Raw genomic sequence first — 19,345 nt, 5'->3', positions numbered from 1 at the left:
GCACACTCCTCCCCTACATCCCTCGCTACAAACTCATCCTCCTCCGACTGAGACGACTCTGAACCTTCATCATCCCTATCTCTCGACACAAACATCTTGGGATTCACCCAACCACAGTCTTCCAAAATAGCGATGGTGAAAACCAATCCTTCAATCTCCACATTAACACATTCTTCCACCTTACCAAAGCGACTGGTTTTTAAACAAATACGGGCAACATCCATCCTGGATTTAAGAGCTGTACCTTCATCACACTTGACATAACAACCAAACAAGTCAGCTATCATCTTGAAAAAGTTCTCCTCCCATGCATAACACGGTACACCTATGATCTTGATCCAAGTCAATCTTTCTTTATCAACATCAGAAGGATTCCAAGGTTTGATAGAACGGAACCAAAGCTGCCACCATTCTTTTCTCTCCTTAATGAACCCTTCGATCTCACCCTCTATCAGATCCTCCAGCAGACAGAGATTAGGACCCAAGTAAGTGCATTTTTTTAAAAATATGTCTAATTAGGTCTAATTTAAATATAATAAATTTACTTGTATATCATGCCCCACATTCTAAATTTTCTTGTTTTGTCCTTAGTTGTATGTGGTTTATTGTCTCCTTATTTTCCTTTATTCTTTGTTAGATTTTTTATGTTTCAATACGTTACTTCTTATACTATTTAAATAGTTAAATTTTATTTAATTGACGAGTTTTTAATTTCCTACTATTATATATTTATTTTACCCTTAAAAAAGAACTACGTCTTAAAGGTATTAACTCTCACACGTTGATTAATAAAGAGACATTTATAATGATAAAATATATTATTAATGTTTTGTTATTTTCATTTTTGAATTATAAAAGATAATAAAATGATTTAGTAATGTGTTTTTTTATTTTCGCTTTTGAATTATAAAAGAAAATAAAATGATCAAAATTTGGAAGAAGAAAATGATGATAATTTTTTTACACAAACTCCTAGTTAAGTAGCCCAAAGGATCAAAGTTAACTAATTAAAGATTATAAAATAATTTAAAATGGACATATTTACATCACCTCCTCTCTACGTATCTAAAAGATGAAAAATACAACACATTCATATATTTAAGAGACATTTAATAATTATAAAATCTAAGATATTTATTTTTACAACTCTTCATCGAAAAAAAACTCAATAACTGTTCAAAAACAACTATATAAGTATTGTAAGTGATGTATTAAATCTTAAATCATAGAGTAATACAATAATATCTTATTTGTTAGTTACGGTAGAAAATATGGTTAAAATTATTAATTTTGTTCTTGTGATCATCATTTTTTCTCTATTTCTTGTCATAACAAGCGTTGACGGTAACTTTGGTAACTTTTTTTCTTTTCAAAATTTCTTCTTTCCTACTTACATAATATTTTATCCTATTTTAGCAATATTAACTTTTATTCTCTTTTTTACAACTATAGAGTACTTATGTGAGAGTGATGATGATTGTCTCCCAACTAATAGTGGTTGCAAGACTCCTTTGATACCTATTTGTATTTTCCGTAAGTGTAAGTGTATTTGAATGACTTAACATATGAGATGATGATCAGGTCCTATAATAATAATTAAGTTGTCCTTAGTTATGGTATTGACATCTTAATTATAGTTTGATTTTTATTTAGTTATTTTTTAAAATATTATGGACTATAGTATATGGCTTTAAAATAAGGTATCAAAAATATTATGTAAACTATCTTCTTATCGTCTATTAGAATATTTTTCATATTTATGTTTGTTAAGAAATGTGGTTGGGCCTAACTCATCCCTACAAAACTGGTTTGTAGGGTGAGAATTGCCCCCACTTATAAGGACATGTTCAGGCCATATATTGTCCGATGTGAGACTCTTAACACACCCCCTCACGCCCAGGACTAGACAACTAGAGCGTGGAAATAAATGGTGGGTGGCCCGATAACGGAAACCATGGAAGGTGGCCCACCAGATCTTAAACGAGGCTCTTGATACCATGTTAAGAAGTGTGGTTAGGCCTAACTCAACCCTACAAAACCGGCTTGTAGGGTAAGGATTGCCCCCACTTATAAGGACATGTTCAGGCCATATCTTGTCCGATGTGGGACTCTTAACACACCTCCTCACGCCCAGGACTAGACAACTGGAGCGTGGAAATAAATGGCGGGTGGCCCGATAGCGGAAACCATAGAAGGTGGCCCACCGGATCTTAAACGAGGCTCTGATACCATGTTAAGAAATGTGGTTGGGCCTAACTCATCCCTACAAAACCGGCTTGTAGGGTGAGGATTGCCCCCACTTATAAAGACATGTTCAGGCCATATATTGTCCGATGTGGGACTCTTAACAATGTTGAAAATAGTTTTTGTGTTAATTTAAAGACTATCATTTAATATTTCTATCATTGTTTTTTATACTTTTTGGTTTTATTGCACTACAATTTATATTACTCGTACCTTTTAATTTATTTCACAATTATAAATACTTTGTTTTCCTTAATACTATATGGAAAACTAAAATGTCAGAGTAAAAATATAATAACGTAATAAAATAAATGCGCAAGTCTTGATTAATTTCTTTATTTTACTTATTCGACTTTAATTTAATAGATTTGGTCGTGACTCTATAAACTAACTGATACAGCTAAATTTGTAGATCAAGATTATAAAGGAAAAATGAATAAAAAAAGATGAATTTTTTACTACTCCTTATAAAGTTAAGGAGGTAATTTATCATAAATCACGTTTACCGATGAAATCTTGTCACGTGAAAGTAAAATTTTATAATCAAATATTAACTTAAAATATTAAAGAATCAAAATTAAATTCAGAAAATAATATTTAACTTGATTTTTGGATGAGTATAGACCGGGTCAGGTTGATGTGCATAAGGTATATCCTTATGCACGGTGCATAAGTCTCGTACGAGTAATATTTAAATTATTCCGAGTAACATTTTAGTTAGAAATGCGTAATAATATCATAATCCCAGAATAATATACAAATTATTTGTACACATCTATTAATTATGAGTAATTATTAATTATGAGTAATAATACACTATTCTGAGTAATATTTACATCATTCTGAGTAATATCGAATTTTAACTATTTTGAGTAATATATTCATTGTTTTGATTAATATTTATACTATTTTGAGTTATCTGTATATCATTTTGAGTAATAAATATAATACTTTGAGTAATATAAACAATATTTGAGTATTTATGCACCGTGCATAAGGATATACCTTATGCACATCAACACATCCCAGTATAGACCTATATGTTTGGTGGGATGCATGTACAAGGCTATTTCAAAACTTCTAGTTGGTAGGTTGAAAAAGGTTCTCCATGCGATTATCTCTCCTTCTCAAAATGCTTTTGTGTCGGGTAGACAACTTCTTGACGGAGTGGTGGTTGCAAATGAGGTTGTGGATTTAGTCAAAATAGAGGGAAGAAGGAGTATTTTATTCAATGTAGATTTTGAGAAAGCTTATGACAAAGTTTCTTGGAATTTCCTTAGGTATATTATGGATAGAATGGGGTTTGGTGTATTGTGGAGGACATGGGTGGATATCTTGGTTTTCCATAGTAAGATGTTCGTTTTGGTGAATGGGTGTCCAACAAAGGAGCTTGTGGTATAGAAGAGATTGAGGCAAGGCGACCCCTTATCGCCTTTTCTTTTTGTTTTGGTGGTTAAGGGCCTAGCGGGTTTAGTGAGGAAATCAGTGGAGAATAGTGAATTCAAAGGTCTTGATATTAAGGGGGAGTGTGAGGTGGATATTCTCCAATTTGCAGATGACACACTTTTAGTGGGTGAAGGGTCATATAGGCATGTTTTGGCTATCAAGGAGGTTCTTAGGGCTTTCGAACTTGTTTCGGGGCTTGGCATTAATTATCACAAGAGTAAATTGATTGGTTACAATGTTAGTAAGAATTTTTTGGATGCGGCTTCTTAGGTTCTTTCTTGCAAGGTGGAAGAGGGGATGTTTACTTTTATTGGTATTGTCATTGGGTGTAATCCGCGTAAGGTAGCGACTTGGAAGCCTCCTGTAACTAAGTTGAAGAAGCGGCTTTCGGGTTGGAAGAATCATTTCCTTAGTTAGGGAGGTAGAATAGTTCTCTTTAAGTCAGTTCTTAGCTCTCTCTAGATTTTTATTATGTCTTTTTACAAGATGTCGGCTTTGGTGACTAAGGAAATTACTAGCATTCAAGGTAATTTCTTGTGGGGAAGAGGGATGGAGGATAAGAGAAGAGGATCCGTTGGGTGAGTTGGAAGAGTGTATGTCTACTGGTGGAAAAAGGAGGCCTTGGCATTAAAAATATTGTGGACTTTAATTTGGCGCTTCTAAATAAATGTAGGTGGAGAATTATTAAAGGAGAAGAAGTTCTTTGGTTTAAATAGTTGAAAGCGTGCTATGGCGATTTAATCATGAAGACTTTTTGTGGATGTATGCTTCCTTTATCCTTTTCTACTTCATCTTCTTCTTCTTCTATCGCTTCTTATTGGTGGAGGGATTTGATTGCAATTGGGAAAGTTGGGGTTGGAGATCCTATGGAGTCATATTGTCGTTTTAAAATTGGGAATAGGTTTTCTATCCCGTTTTAGGAAGCGTTGTGGTTGGAAACGGTTTGTTTAAAGAAGGATTTTCCGGAATTATATGAGAAATCTAGTTTGAAGAAGGTGGCGGTGGCGGGTATGGGAGGTGGCGGTGGCGGGTATGGGAGGTTGGGTGAATGGGGTATGGACTTGGGGGAATTGTGGGATTAATTCGTTGGATTTAGCCGATCATAATCTTGATTCGGATATGGAATCCTTGGTTGTTTTGTTGGAGGGTCGTGGACCGTGTTGTGCAGAAGGTGATGGGTGAAATGGAGAGCCGAATCGGATGGAGTTTTCTCCGTTGCATCTTGCTATAATTTTTATGTCGGTTCTGGTATTCCTTATGGTCCTTTTAATAGATGTGATGTGGCATTACGTTTGGTGTGGAAAGCAGAAGTTCCATTCAAAATTAAGGCGTTTGGTTGGAGACTCCTTGTGAATAGGATTCCAACAAAAGGATTTACTCTCACATAGAGGCATTATTTTTTTGGTAGATAATTCCAAGAGTGTTTTTTGTGGTGTCGATTCTGAAAGTAGGAATAATTCTTTCTTTACTTGTTCTTCGGTTAAGGTGGTTTGGAGAGAGGTGGCTATGTGGATTGGAAAACCGTATGGAGGTGTGGAGGAAGATTATTTTTGTGGTTTTATGGATTGGTTCTCTTTTTGTAAAAAAAAAAATAAAGTTAAAGAAGGTAAACTAGGTGTAGTTTGGTTTGCAACTTTATAGACTCTTTGGCTATATAAAAATTGGGTTTGTTTTAGGAATGAAGGGTGAAATGTGGATAATACAATTTGGAGCATTAAGTTTTTGGTTTGGAAGTGGGCGTTTGTAGGAGATATTACATATCCCATTTGTAGTTTTTACGACTTTAACAAAGATCCTTTGTTATTTATTTCACAGTACTAATTGGTGTGTAATCTCTCGGTTTTGGCAGGGTCGTCTCCCCTTTCTTGATGTAAACAGGTGTTGAGAACCCTTAGTTCTCCTTTTAATATAACTTGCTTACTAAAAAAATATAACTTGATTTTTGAGTAATAAGATGTTTTTATATTAATTGTGAGTAATAATTTTCAATGGGTGAAAAAAAAGAATGTTGAATACTTTATAAGTGAGAGGAGACATAGACCAAATGCTTTAAGATTTTAAATTAATATATAATTTTAAAATTTTATTTTATGTGGCAAAATTTCATTAGTATATGTCATTTGAGATAAATTACCCCCTAATTTTACAAGGGATAGTCTAGATCTCACAAAAAAAAAAACATATGTTTTCATTAACCTCAATATACTTAAATAGTTAAAATTTTCTAGAAATAAATGATCATGTGCCATTTCTGAAAAATAACACTAAACAAAATAGTAAGGCTGGTATGTTTTGGATTGCTACCTGTTGGATTATTTGGATGGGGAGGGACTTTCCTTTGTTTCAAGATAAAGTATTTAGTTTAGAAGAAGCCTTATTTTCTATTAAGGTGATTACTTGGAAATGGTATATTGTAGGCAATAGTTTCTCCAGTACTTGTAGTAAGTATGATTGGTTTATTGCCCTATTATAATTTGTGTTAGTTTCTCCAGTACTTGTAGTAAGTATGATTGGTCTACTGCTAGTTTATAATTTGTGTTTATTTGTAAGGGTTAGAACACCTCTTATACTCTTTTTGATATTGAATCATCGCTTTTAAAAAAAAGTAATAAATTTATTTTAATTGCACCCCTTTTAAAAACTAATAGCAATATATAAGTAAAGCTATTTTTTTCTTTTTCTCTTGGGCTTTAAATTGGGCCTCCTAACAATACGCTTGGTCCCTTGAGGAACCTTGTCCTCAAGGTTCATTGTTGAATTGCCATATGAGATAATATAATTAGTTGGTGAAAGGACCAGAATTCACTACGCCAAATCTTTCATTTAGCAGCGCAGCTACGACAGCGCTTTGAGAGAAAGCGCTGCTATAGCTTTCGCTAAAGACAAAAAAAAACAAGCGGAAAAAGCGCTGGTATATGGGGGCTCTACGAAAGCGCTTTTTAAAAGCGCTGGTATAGCCTGGGATACGAAAGCGCTTTAGAGAAGCGCTGGTATAGGGTGGGCTACGAAAGCGCTTTCAAAAGCGCTGCTATAGGGGTAGGCTACGAAAGCGCTTTTCTCCTAAAAAGCGCTGGTATAGGGGGTGCTTCTAAAGCGCTTTTCAAAAGCGCCCTCGTAGGTATTTTAAAATTAAATTAATTAAACTAATTAACACAGAAACACGTTTTGCCCCAATTAATTTCTCGTTCTCTCTTCTTCTCCTCGCGTCTGAATCCCTAACCACTTTCATCCACAGTTCTCTGACTGTCCCTTCGCCATGACCTTCATCTTCAATTGCAGCTACGGCCATCACTCCACCACGTTCTCCCTCTTCCTCTGGTTCTCCGTCTCCGCCTCTGGTTTGTCGTCTCAGCCGCTGGTTCTCCGTTCTCCCTCCGCCTCTGGTTCGCCGTCACCAGGTACAATATTAGTGTGTGCTATATAGAAATTATGTCATATTTGTATGGTATTAGTGTGTGTTATATTTTCAATCAGTATTGAAGTTATGCTTGTAGTGTGTGTGCAATATAGAAATTATGGAAGGACAAAACCAGACTGAGAAAGTACATGAAACGCATACTTGCCTCATGGAATCTTCTTCAAACATGAGTAAAACAATTCTTTTCCATAATGAAAAAAATTATCATTTAGCCACAAGAGATTAACACTTCGACTTAATATTAGCATAGTTATGTTTGTGTTCTCTTCTGCTTCTATGTTGTAACTGGGAATTGGATAATGGCACTGTTTTTGACATTTGAAAGATGAATGCAATCGTTTTCTATGCTAATACTCACATTAGCATAGTTATGTGTCGGGTTTGAGTATAACTATTGGTGGTTCTTTTTTGCTAAGTGTTTGATAATCCATATATTGTATTAGATTGGATTTGAATGATATTGTGCTTCTCTTTGAGTTTTGGTTTTGGTTCATGTTCATGGCTGCCTGAGTTCGTTGTGTAAGACATGTTTGAAGTGAACTTAAGTCATATTTTGTATTGATTCAAAGGTGGTTGGAATTGATCTCATGTTTTGAAGTGGAATTAAGTCATATTTTGTATTGATATTATTTGATTTTGATTCTAAAGACATCGTTGAGCTTTGATATTTGAATATGCATGATTTTGGTTGATCGATAGATCTTTTGGCTATGGTTGAGTTTACTTTCTTTCATCTTGAACTTGTTTGAAGTGAATTTTCAGAGCCAATTTATACGTATATCATGGCTGTCCGGGATGTTGGTTTAGGGATTTAGAACTTGTTTTGAACCCAATTTATCATGGTACAATGTGACTTCTTGCATCTTGTTTCATTTTTTGTTTGAAAATTGTGTTAGTTTGTGAGTTTACTTGAATTTGAATTTGAATGCATTTGAAAAATCTTGTTCTCATTTTTATACTCTTCAATTAAGTTTTTTATTTTATATTTTTTAGGAATGTCTTTGCTAGAAAGGGGTTACTTGTGAAGAGTGAAAGTTTGATCTCATTCAAGAATCTTACATTGTGTGGGTCTAGAAGTTGCTTTCTACTATACAGGTAATTAATTGTTCTCTCTCGCCAAAGTAATATGTTGCTTTTTATTGCTTCTGATTCATTCCGTGTATCCTTTGCGTTTTGACAGAAACGCATTATACCGTTTTGTTCCTTAATAATTAGTTGTTTTTGTTTAGCTTAATTAATTAAGACATGAGTGTAATACTCATTATTCCGACATGTGAAATATTCTCTGATTTTTAAGTGATGAACTTACTAACTTTGTAACTTTTAGATTATATTAAGTAATACTCATTATTCCGACATGTGGAATATTCTTGATGTCAATTTCGTTAATCGTTAAGTGATGAACTTACTAACTTTGTGAATTGAATTCGCCATAGGGGTTACTTGTGAAGAGTGAAAGTTTGACCGTTTTTGTTTAGCGTAATTAAGACATGTATAAGACATGGATGAAATCAAACCGATTGTCGAAAGAGTACGAGAAAGGGGTATGGGAATTCGTTGAGTTTGCGGTTGCGCACTCCGAAGACCCGCTTCGAATGCTGTGTCCTTGCTCGGGTTGTTGTTATGGGGGTAAGGTTGACGGGAATAAGTTGGCATCCCATTTACTACGGTTTGGAATTGATAGAAGTTATACATGTTGGACAATGCATGGTGAGAAAAGTAACGGGAATGCTGAGTCGAGTTGTAATAGGAAGTATGCTTCAAACGACGATTGCACAGACACATACGATTGCGATCGAGTCGAAGAGATTGCAGAAGCGCTTGAAGAAGATCTTGCGGATTGTCCCAAAATGTTTGAGAGGTTGGTAAGCGATGCAGAGAAACCGTTGTATGATGGTTGTTCAAAATTCACAAGATTGTCTGCGGTGCTAAAGTTGTACAACTTAAAGGCGGACAATGGATGGTCGGATAAAAGTTTCACAGAGTTATTAGCCCTTATGAAAGATATGCTACCAGAGGATAATGTTCTTCCCAATCGACCGTATGAAGCCAAAAAGATGTTGTCCTCTATTGGCATGAGCTATGATAAGATACATGCATGTCCAAACGATTGCGTTTTGTTTCGAAACGAGTATGCCGCGTTGAATGAGTGTCCTAAATATGGTGCCCCTCGATATAATACAAAGTTTTCTCCTACTAAAGTCTTATGGTATTTTCCTATAATTCCGAGATTTAGACGCATGTATCGTAGTGAGACCGATTCAAGACACTTGACTTGGCATGCAGATGAAAGAATTATTGACGGAAAGTTACGACATCCGGCAGACTCACCACAATGGATGAAAGTTGATACTGATTATCCTGAATTTGGAAAAGAAGCAAGAAACCTTCGGTTGTCATTGTCTACTGATGGAATGAACCCGCATGGTATTCAAAGTATCTCGCATAGCACATGGCCTGTGATTCTTATGATCTATAACCTACCTCCGTGGCTATGTATGAAGCGTAAGTACATGATGTTATCTATGCTAATTTCTGGGCCTAAACAACCAGGGAATGATATAGACGTATACTTGGCACCCTTAATCGAAGATTTAAAGTTTTTGTGGGAGAACGGTGTGGAGGTTTACGATGGGTATAGGAAGGAAAGTTTCAACTTGAGGGCGATGTTGTTTGGAACAATTAATGATTTTCCAGCATACGGAAATCTATCCGGGTACAGCAATAAAGGTCAAAAGGCGTGTCCTATTTGTGAAGACGAAACCGATACGACACGATTGGAGCTTTGTCAGAAGAATGTCTTTCTCGGCCATCGTAGATTCTTAAATTCTAATCATCACTACCGTGGGTGGAGAAAAGCATTCAATGGAAAGGCCGAACATGGTACAACCCCGCCTTTTTTGTTAGGTGATCAAATTTTTGAAAAGGTGAAAGATATGAGCACTCAGTTTGGCAAGCCTTTTGCACATTCACTTGTCAAGGGTGGGTGGAAGAAGAAGTCAATTTTTTTTGAACTTCCATATTGGAAGTCGTTGTACGTAAGACATTTCCTGGATGTTATGCATATTGAAAAAAATGTATTTGACAACGTCATAGGTACGTTACTCAATATACAAGGAAAGTCTAAGGATGGCCTTAACATAAGGAAGGACATGGTAAACATGGGAATGAGAACTGAATTGGGACCCGTGACGAAAGGAAGACGAACATATCTGCCACCTGCTGTTTACACTCTATCTAGAAAGGAGAAGAAAACATTGTGTAAGTTCCTCAGTGAAGTTAAAGTTCCAGAAGGCTACTCTTCAGATATTAGAAGACTTGTGTCCATGAAAGACCTCAAGTTAAAGAGTTTGAAGACGCATGATTGCCATGTTATAATGGAACATTTTTTACCAATAGGTATACGTTCTATTCTGCCAGAAAAAGTAAGAAGCGCAATAACTAAGATGTGTTTCTTCTTCAGGTCTATTTGCAGTAGGGTGGTCGATCCCGCGATCTTACCAACATTGCAAAAAGAGATAGTTGTTACTTTATGTGATCTTGAAATGTATTTTCCTCCCTCGTTTTTTGACATAATGGTTCATCTAGTCGTTCATCTTGTGAAAGAGACACAATTGTGCGGACCAGCTTATATGAGATGGATGTACCCTGCTGAACGTTATATGAAAATATTAAAAGGGTACGTGAAAATTAGAAGTCGACCGGAGGGTTGTATTGCCGAACGATACGTTGTTGAAGAAGCGGTTGAGTTTTGTACTGAATATCTGTCAAATGTTCAATCAATTGGACTCCCCAAATCTCATATTGTCGAAAAAAAAGCAGGAAAAAGGCTAATTGGAAATAAAGTTGTGACAGTATCAATGGTCGAACATTGTGTAAGTTCCTCAGTGAAGTTAAAGTTCCAGAAGGCTACTCTTCAGATATTAGAAGACTTGTGTCCATGAAAGACCTCAAGTTAAAGAGTTTGAAGACGCATGATTGCCATGTTATAATGGAACATTTTTTACCAATAGGTATACGTTCTATTCTTCCAGAAAAAGTAAGAAGCGCAATAACTAAGATGTGTTTCTTCTTCAGGTCTATTTGCAGTAAGGTGGTCGATCCCGCGATCTTACCAACATTGCAAAAAGAGATAGTTGTTACTTTATGTGATCTTGAAATGTATTTTCCTCCCTCGTTTTTTGACATAATGGTTCATCTAGTCGTTCATCTTGTGAAAGAGACACAATTGTGCGGACCAGCTTATATGAGATGGATGTACCCTGCTGAACGTTATATGAAAATATTAAAAGGGTACGTGAAAATTAGAAGTCGACCGGAGGGTTGTATTGCCGAACGATACGTTGTTGAAGAAGCGGTTGAGTTTTGTACTGAATATCTGTCAAATGTTCAATCAATTGGACTCCCCAAATCTCATATTGTCGAAAAAAAAGCAGGAAAAAGGCTAATTGGAAATAAAGTTGTGACAGTATCAATGGTCGAACGGGATCAAGCGCACTTGTATGTTCTGCACAATGAGATTGAGGTTGAGCTGTATGTTGAAATGCACAAGGTTGTTCTCCGAGATTTAAATCCAAATAGAAATGAGAACTGGATAGTACGAGAGCACAATCGAAGTTTCATACCGTGGTTTAGGGATCATATTTATTCAAATTATCGTTCAGATCCAGCTTCAGTGACATAAAGGTTGAGATGTTTAGCCTATGGTCCAAGTGTAATTGTGCTTTCTTATAGCGCATACGCAATTAATGGATACAAATGCTCCACCTGATACTGAAGCAAAAGAAGTTGCACGAGGCATCACCATTATGAAGGGAATCATTCGACATAGAGACCAAGGATTAGTATACCGATTGGAATGGAATTCTGAAAATCAAGCAATTGGTCCTAATTCTGCAAAGTTGACAAGTTATATTGGTACACTTGTTCGTATGCATATTCTGGTCTCCGTAGATAAATGGAATATGAAAAGTTTAAAGTTGGATGCGAAAAAAAAAGCGATTTGGGACGAGCTTCAGGTATATATCATATACGGGTAATTGTTGTTATTATCTTGACGATAAATTGTTTAAATTACTTATACTGACACACTATGCGTATGTTTTTTTGCAGAGGACTTTTGAGATACCAGATGATCGTAGACGCTACATACTTAGTTTGGCCGGCAAAAGATATAGAGGGTGGAAAGCTTTTTTGACAAACACCTATCTTAAGGATAAAGATGGAAACTTTCTTGAAGAGGCACCGGGACGGCCAAAAAAGTATGAGATCTTCATTGGTGAAAAAGATTGGGCTGAGTTTGTAAAGCAAAGAGATGAAGACTTTCGGAAAAGGAGTGCCACGAATAGTGCGAGAGCATCAAAACCCGCGTATCCATACAAAAAAGGGCGTTTGGGATATGCACGCTTAGATGATAAAATTGTAAGTAAATAGAAATGTGTTTTAATTAATTGTCTAAATGTGCATGTTTTATTTGACGATTTTATCATTTGTGTCAATGCATAGTTAGAGGAGACTAAAAGTGAGGAACCTTCACTTCCTGTACATGTGTTGTGGAAGGAAGCTCGTGTGGGCAAGAATCAAGCTGTCGATCCCGATGTTCAGAGAGTTTATACTGAATGTGTAAGTATAATACTGTGTCTTTAATTAAATCAAATGTTTTTTAATATATAAATGATTTTTTATCTCCACTAATAATTATTGAAATGTAAATGAATTACAGGAGACCTTGTCGCAATCGGTATCCACCAGTGAGGGAAGCGTACTTAGTAGAGCACTAGATGCTCCTGAGTATCCCGGTCGGGTGAGGGGTAAGGGTCATGGTGTGACTCCAACTTCTTTTTACAAGAGTCCTAGGAGAAGATCAAATCTTACCAATGAAGAAGTGTTGCAAAAGTTGCAGGAATTGCAAGCACAAGTCTCTGAATTGCAAAGAGATAAAGAGATGTATATGAGAGAAAAGTGCAACACTTCATCGGTGAAAGAAACTAGTGATAAGGCTAGTATCAACTGTCAAAGGAAATTTCCCGAGGTAATTATAAATTTTTTTCCTTACAAATTGTTCTATTTTATTAATGATAATGACTTTATATTTACTATTGGTTTAGGGCATTTCATCTTGCCAACTATACTTATCGGCACCGAATTATCGACTAGTTGGCAAGGGAAAAGTGCACAACACTTTGGGAGATTTACTTCACCATAGACCGCTCCCGGATGGACACCTGAAAGTATCGGTGGATGTTGTAGTAGATCATGATGCGATGCTATCGGTACCTGACATGGTCTCAGAGACGACATTGCTGCGAGATGCAATAGGATCATTTGTTGAATGGCCCTCGGAGCTCATTACCATTAGTGATGAGGTATATTGAAAACGATTATGAATCATTTAGTTTTCGAATGTCAGTTCTAAACCGTTTATTAATTATTTTTTACATTTTAATTTTAGACTGCTCCTATAAAACCCGCAATTAAGGGTACAGGGATTTTACAGGAGGATGAGTCTGTTGCATCACTAAAAGAGGTACATTTAAAGTGTTAATATATAATCTGAATCTAAATCTGCATGATTTTATATTTTACTTAACTTATATGATTTTTAGGCATCCGCTCGGGACTCACAATAAGTGACGCAGCAAGTTCGTAGCGTACCACCCACTGGTCCTCCGAAGCCAGCGGCAAAAAAAGGCGGTGCTTTTGTGCCTCGATACCGGTCGACGCTCGCAACAATGATTGATATGTCTGATTTGAAGGATGGTGCTTTACGTGAAATCAATATGGATGAAAGTGTCTTCGGTATTGAATTCAATTCACTTATTACAATTGATGACTTGGAAGAGATTTTTAGGCATGATCAACTAGGCGTCAGTAATATGCACTCATACATCCGGTAATATTCACGCATCCGATATATTATTTAATTAGTCCCACAATATAATTTATTTACACATTTCAATGAAAATAATCTAATGTTTATTATGTTTTTATTTAAGGTTGTTGTATGACAGAGTGTTGCGCGGGACTCCATTGTCTAACAGAATCTGTTTCGTGTCTGTAGCAACCTGCCTAAAATTTTAACTTAGAGAGTCGCCACCTATTCTGAAGGGCGAATAGGAAACCCTACGCAGTATAGAGATCAGGGTAAGTTACTATATTCAGGTCGAGGGAAGGTGTTAGGCACCCTCAACCCTTTCCTATTGGCTTTGAATCTAAGGCAAAGGTTTGATGGCTAAGAGTATTAAGGTAAGGAAATGAATAAGGGGGAAAGTTGAGATTTTAGGGTGGGGGACTCGCCTTGTTGCCAAGTGCCTACGTACCTCCTTATGGAGGATCAGAGTCTACGTAGTTCGGGCACAGGATTGTACGCCTTAGAATTGAATTTGATTATGGAAGTGTTTGAAGTTATTTTGAAGTTGTTTTGAAATGCGAAGTTCGAAGGTATTTTGAATTACCTTATCGTAGTTGTGAACATCGCAGTGTTTGAAGGGATGTAAATCCATAGTATCGTGGTTTAGTGTTTTAGATGTGGTTTTGGGCGTACAACCCTGCTTTAATATGGCACTGTTAGATGCGGTGATCAATAGATTTGATCAGTATAGCTAACAGATTAATGGGCATTGCTGGTTACTCAGATCGATAGATTGATCGTCGCGGGCAGCAAATTGAATGTGTTTTAATTTTGTATTTTTTATCTCTTGTCTAATGCGACCAATAGCTTTAGTCGGGTCGAGGAGAGAATTGAATAAGAGTTAATGTTTTATTGTTTTATCTCTCGTCTAATGCGACTAATAGCTTTAGTCGGGTCGAGGAGAGAATTATTCAAGAATTAATCGAATTAATATTCTTGCCAAATGGCAATGGGATCGGGCAAACCCTAATGCATATTACCTTTATAGGGTTTTTATTGTGATTTTTTTAATAATTAAAATGGATTAAAACAAATTACTCGAATAATCGGAAAAATAATCGGGGAAATAATTCTAAGTCCTAATTATAATCCTAATTGTATTGTTAATATGATTTCAAAAATAAATTATGTGTATGATAATAATAATGGTTAAAAAACCAATTAGAATCATATAAACAATATGGCAAAAAATGAAATAAAATAAATAATAGATGAAACCTGGGTATGATTCAGTATGACGCGCTTTGGGAGGGTCCACCGTGAGCTTGCAGCCTGGGACGTTAGACCATGATCTGGGCACGATCCAGTGGCTGCTTGGTGAGGGTGTGTGGTAGGAACACGCACGCTAGAATCACTGGATCGGAAGGCATATGTTAACAAAGAAACTAAGAAAAATATATGTTGGACGCTGGGATCGAACCCAGGTCCCTTTGATCCCCAGTTTCTCTCCAAAGCCATACGGGCTACGTTGGTTTGTTGTTACTAACATAACTTCAATACAAAATATACTAAAATACGAATGAACCAACACTAAAAAAAAGAAACGCGCGGTACTGTTCTCCATCTTCACCAATTTTCTGGAAACGAAACCAGACCTTTAGCGATGGTTTTCCTTAGTGTAGCTACAAAGCCTGCAAGTTCCAAAATAAACAATATGCAATAGAAATTAAAAGTGAGAGCATGGTTCAATTCGTTTCGGTCCTCTGAATTTATTGGTGATATTCTTTTGGTCCAATTTTGCCTGGATTTTAAAACCCCAATTCGAAGCTTAGAACCCTAGCCATGGCGGATTCCTCTGTGTACGTTCAACGTCCAATTAAACTACTCAGATACCTTGCAAACATCGACCTGAACACAATTACGCATTTAAATCACGTTAAAACTGCATGATTATCGAAATCGAATGTAAAAAATATCACCAAACCGTGAATGCCATGGCCATGATTCTGGGCACTTTCATGTGTTGCAAATTGCTGGGATTAATCAGAGAGCACCGGGGGACATGTTAGAATGCCTTGTTTGGTTTTTGTCCGATTAGAACCATGACTGCAAATTGTTGTTTGACGTGAAATTTTTTTTGTTCTTGAGTCCGATTCTGCAGCGGCCAAATCCCCCCTCTGTATGCAATTGTTAGTTTCTTATATATCATTCCATTAGGTCAACAAAAATCAATCCAAATCCTTTGTAATTGAATAATCAAGATTTGATTTTCAGGGATTCCAAACTTACCATTCTTGATCCCTTCTTTCGCGTTTCTTAAAAGCTCCCTTTTTTATTTTTCCGTGATTTTTTGTATTTACTTAATATCTTAATCAAATAATTACAAACTAAAATAATAATTGACAACTAAGCTTTGATAATTCTAATCCTAATAAAATAGTTAGTAATAATATTTAATACTAATAATTCTAATACTAATTACTAATAATAATAGTTAATAATAATAAAACTAATTATTGTTACTAATAATAATAGTTAATAATAATAAAACTAATGATAATTATAAAACTAATAATACAAAACACTAACAAATCATAGTTAGTAACAATGAAATTAATAGTAATAATATTATGAGAAATAATAAAAAGAATAATAAAAATGATTAAATGAATAGAACAAAATGGGCCCAAAGCAAATTGGCTCCCGAATACTTGCTACTCACACCTCCATTTTATTTTAACCGGTTTATAAGGGAATTTTATAAGAGATCGAGTTTAATAATAGATATATTAAACCCTATGGCTCTTAATTTTTAACACCCTTAATAAATCAACAAAATGTAAATTATATCGGGTAAATTTTGGGGTATGACAGTGTCTTCCGCCCATTGCAGCGGAATGGCAATTGCTTCGGAACCGGAATCAGTTAGACAGCGCTTAGTCGATAGATTCATGTCCACCGGCAATACAGAAAGTCTGCATCTTTGGGCGTATAATACCCGACCAGTAGGGTTAGTTTCTCATTCTTTGTTCATCTAATCTCTGTTTCTTTTGTGTATAGCAAAATTTTCATATAACCTATTGTTTTAATTTATAGAGCACATTGGTTGCTGCTTGCTATCAACCCTATAAGGGAAGTCGTGTATTATCTAAATTCGGTAAATGGTGAATGGACCAATTATCCGGCTATGAAGGACATTGTTGATTTGTAAGTGGGATCGTTCTAAATATATATTCGTGTATATTTATATATTTACTTATTTGTGGGATTGATCTAAACATATGCTTTTATATATTTGTTAATTAGATCAATACAAGTGTTCCGAAGTCAACGGGACGCACAGGTATCCCGGACTAAATCAAACAACATTACTTGGATCCAAGTGCAGGTACATTATTTTTCACAATTTTGCTTATAATATTTATGCTACTTGATAAAACAAGACAACTATAGAATCTTATTTGTTTTTCCATGTAGTGTCCGCAACAGCGAAACAGTTACGATTGCGGATACTTTGTTTTGAGGTTTATGAAAGAAATCCTTCAGGCGAATCAATTAGAGATTCCGTTCACGGTATGAATTTATAACTTAAGATAATTTCATATAATTTATTACATTTAAATAAATATATCATTCATATTATGTTTTTGGTTTGTAGTACCTTGATGAATTCCGTGCTGCTGGGTACCCGAGACTTAAGTTGGAAGAAATCAAAGAGGATTTGTGTCAATTTTATATTAAGCAATTTTTCATGTAGGATTTGTGTCGATTTGAACTATAATATTATTGATGTTGTAATGATGTATATATATATAATTTTGGATATTATAATGGTATTATATTAGTATATATATTGTCTTACTGATGGCTGAAATAATATCGTCGAAAATAAATTACAGGTCGAAAATATTACAGGTTGAAAACATTACAGGTCGAAAATATTACAGGTCGACTGGGAGGATTAAATTACAGGCTGCACATTAAAATACCTCATTTAGCAACGACAACGCTTTTAAAAAGCGCTCTTAAAGGTCCACCTACTAAAGCGCTTCTTAGTAAAAGCGCTGCCAAAGATTATTAAAAAAGCATAAAAAATTAAAAAAAAACGCAACATACGAAAGCGCTTTTGGAAAAGCGCTCTTATAGGGGGGGCTATCAGAGCGTTTTTTCCAGAAAAAGCGCTTTCATAGGGGGGGCTATCAGAGCGCTTTGCTGGAAAAAGCGCTCTTAAAGGGGGGTCTACCAGAGCGCTTTTTCCAGGAAAGCGCTCTTATAGGGGGGGCCTACCAGAGCGCTTTTTCCAGAAAAGCGCTCTTATAGGGGGGGTCTACCAGAGCGCTTTCAGAACCGCTTTTGTATGCTACGCCAGCGCCAGCTTTTACAGCGCTTTTAAGCGCTTTAAAAGCCCAAAATAAGCGCTTTTAAAGCCCCAGCGTGTTGTAGTGATTAGAACACATGGCATAACATGGTGGGCTAAAGAGATGGCAAAATTAAAGGCATAGAGGGGTGGCTCACGTCTATGAAGTAATTTGTGTCTGAATGCAATGACATTGAATTTGGATCCAATAATATAGACTAATTGGGGGACAATAAAGTAGGATTGAATGGTATGATTAAGGGTTTGAGTTAAGAAGAGAAATTCCAGGTCTCTAGTTGCTTATGGTAGCTTGTGCTTGATTAAAGTGGATTTGTGAGTTGGAAAGAGGGACTAGTGAGACCGGTGATAGAAAAAAAGTCGACAGGATTTTGAATGAGTGGTAGTGGTGTAGAGTTAGGAGAAAGGATGATGTAGGGCTGTTAATCACGTGATCATGTGGTTGTAAATGCAAGGATCCTGTGGTGGTCTTAGTTTGCATGTTCTGAATTCTACTTGAAAAATATGATGAAATTACTATTACGAAAAAAAAGACATTACCTTGGTTGAATTAGGGATTTTACCTTGGTTGGGTGGGAGAAGTATCGTAGAGTGTAATTGAAAGTGCACTACTTTTCCTCTCGGGCCAATGACCTAGCTTGAAAGTGTGTCACTTTTACCCTCGGTTGAATATGAATAATAATAAATGGGACAATTCAAAAAATAAACAAAAGTAAAAAATACAAGAGATAGAATTCAAAGTGTGATCCCTAAGTCACTTTTCTTGTCGTCTGGTTCACCTAACTTAGTGAATAGATCGATTTTAAGAAAAATGGCGCGCCTAGGGATTATACCTCGGTTGTTTGTTGGTTGAGGTAAAAGTTTTGTCACGAAATATATTATTTATTGTAGTGAATATTTGGAGCTTGGGGGTGTTTGGTCATTAAAACATATTTTTATTTCTCTCTTATAAGTACAATATCGGGGAAATCCAAATCTGCCTTTAGTTTCTCTTCCTTATATTCTAAAATAT

The 19,345-nt window shown here is 35.8% G+C and overlaps 3 protein-coding genes across 10 annotated transcripts; all 3 read left to right on the top strand.

Moving 5' to 3' along the window:
* The first annotated feature begins 1,142 nt into the window (after positions 1-1,142).
* LOC131611011 (uncharacterized) lies at positions 1,143-11,057 on the top strand. Of its 5 annotated transcripts, none has more exons than XM_058883130.1 (5): positions 1,143-1,344; positions 1,453-1,539; positions 6,970-7,088; positions 8,102-8,203; positions 8,545-11,057. In XM_058883130.1, the coding sequence occupies exon 5, from the start codon at positions 8,599-8,601 to the stop codon at positions 11,050-11,052; it is 2,454 nt and encodes an 817-aa protein (XP_058739113.1). In that variant the 5' UTR covers positions 1,143-1,344; positions 1,453-1,539; positions 6,970-7,088; positions 8,102-8,203; positions 8,545-8,598; the 3' UTR covers positions 11,053-11,057. The 5 variants fall into 5 exon arrangements, with proteins under 5 accessions (XP_058739113.1, XP_058739114.1, XP_058739111.1 ...); XM_058883128.1 differs by having other exon boundaries at positions 1,146-1,353; positions 6,926-7,088; XM_058883127.1 differs by having other exon boundaries at positions 1,147-1,353.
* Positions 3,253-4,772, top strand: LOC131615246 (uncharacterized). The gene is made up of 4 exons (XM_058886717.1): positions 3,253-3,639; positions 3,703-3,855; positions 3,961-4,053; positions 4,611-4,772. Exons 1-4 carry the CDS (start codon positions 3,253-3,255, stop codon positions 4,770-4,772), a joined length of 795 nt encoding a protein of 264 aa, XP_058742700.1.
* Positions 11,058-11,844: 787 nt separating the features above from the next.
* LOC131611012 (uncharacterized) lies at positions 11,845-17,788 on the top strand. 4 transcript variants are annotated; one of them, XR_009286738.1, is made up of 13 exons: positions 11,845-12,126; positions 12,221-12,529; positions 12,614-12,730; positions 12,831-13,139; positions 13,216-13,473; positions 13,560-13,634; positions 13,714-14,000; positions 14,104-14,251; positions 16,852-16,968; positions 17,055-17,165; positions 17,265-17,346; positions 17,436-17,531; positions 17,617-17,788. XR_009286738.1 is itself a non-coding variant. In XM_058883132.1 (7 exons), the coding sequence occupies exons 1-7, from the start codon at positions 11,857-11,859 to the stop codon at positions 13,735-13,737; spliced, it is 1,362 nt and encodes a 453-aa protein (XP_058739115.1). In that variant the 5' UTR covers positions 11,845-11,856; the 3' UTR covers positions 13,738-14,080. The 4 variants fall into 4 exon arrangements, 1 of the variants encoding a protein (XP_058739115.1); XR_009286739.1 differs by lacking the exon at positions 14,104-14,251; XR_009286740.1 differs by lacking the exons at positions 16,852-16,968; positions 17,055-17,165; positions 17,265-17,346; positions 17,436-17,531; positions 17,617-17,788 and having other exon boundaries at positions 14,104-16,843.
* Positions 17,789-19,345: the final 1,557 nt, after the last annotated feature.

The sequence above is a fragment of the Vicia villosa genome, linkage group LG6 (genome assembly GCF_029867415.1).
Source record: "Vicia villosa cultivar HV-30 ecotype Madison, WI linkage group LG6, Vvil1.0, whole genome shotgun sequence".
Lineage (NCBI taxonomy): Eukaryota > Viridiplantae > Streptophyta > Magnoliopsida > Fabales > Fabaceae > Vicia > Vicia villosa.
Note: the sequence above shows the minus strand (reverse complement) of the source record. Positions and strands in the feature narration are given on the sequence as shown.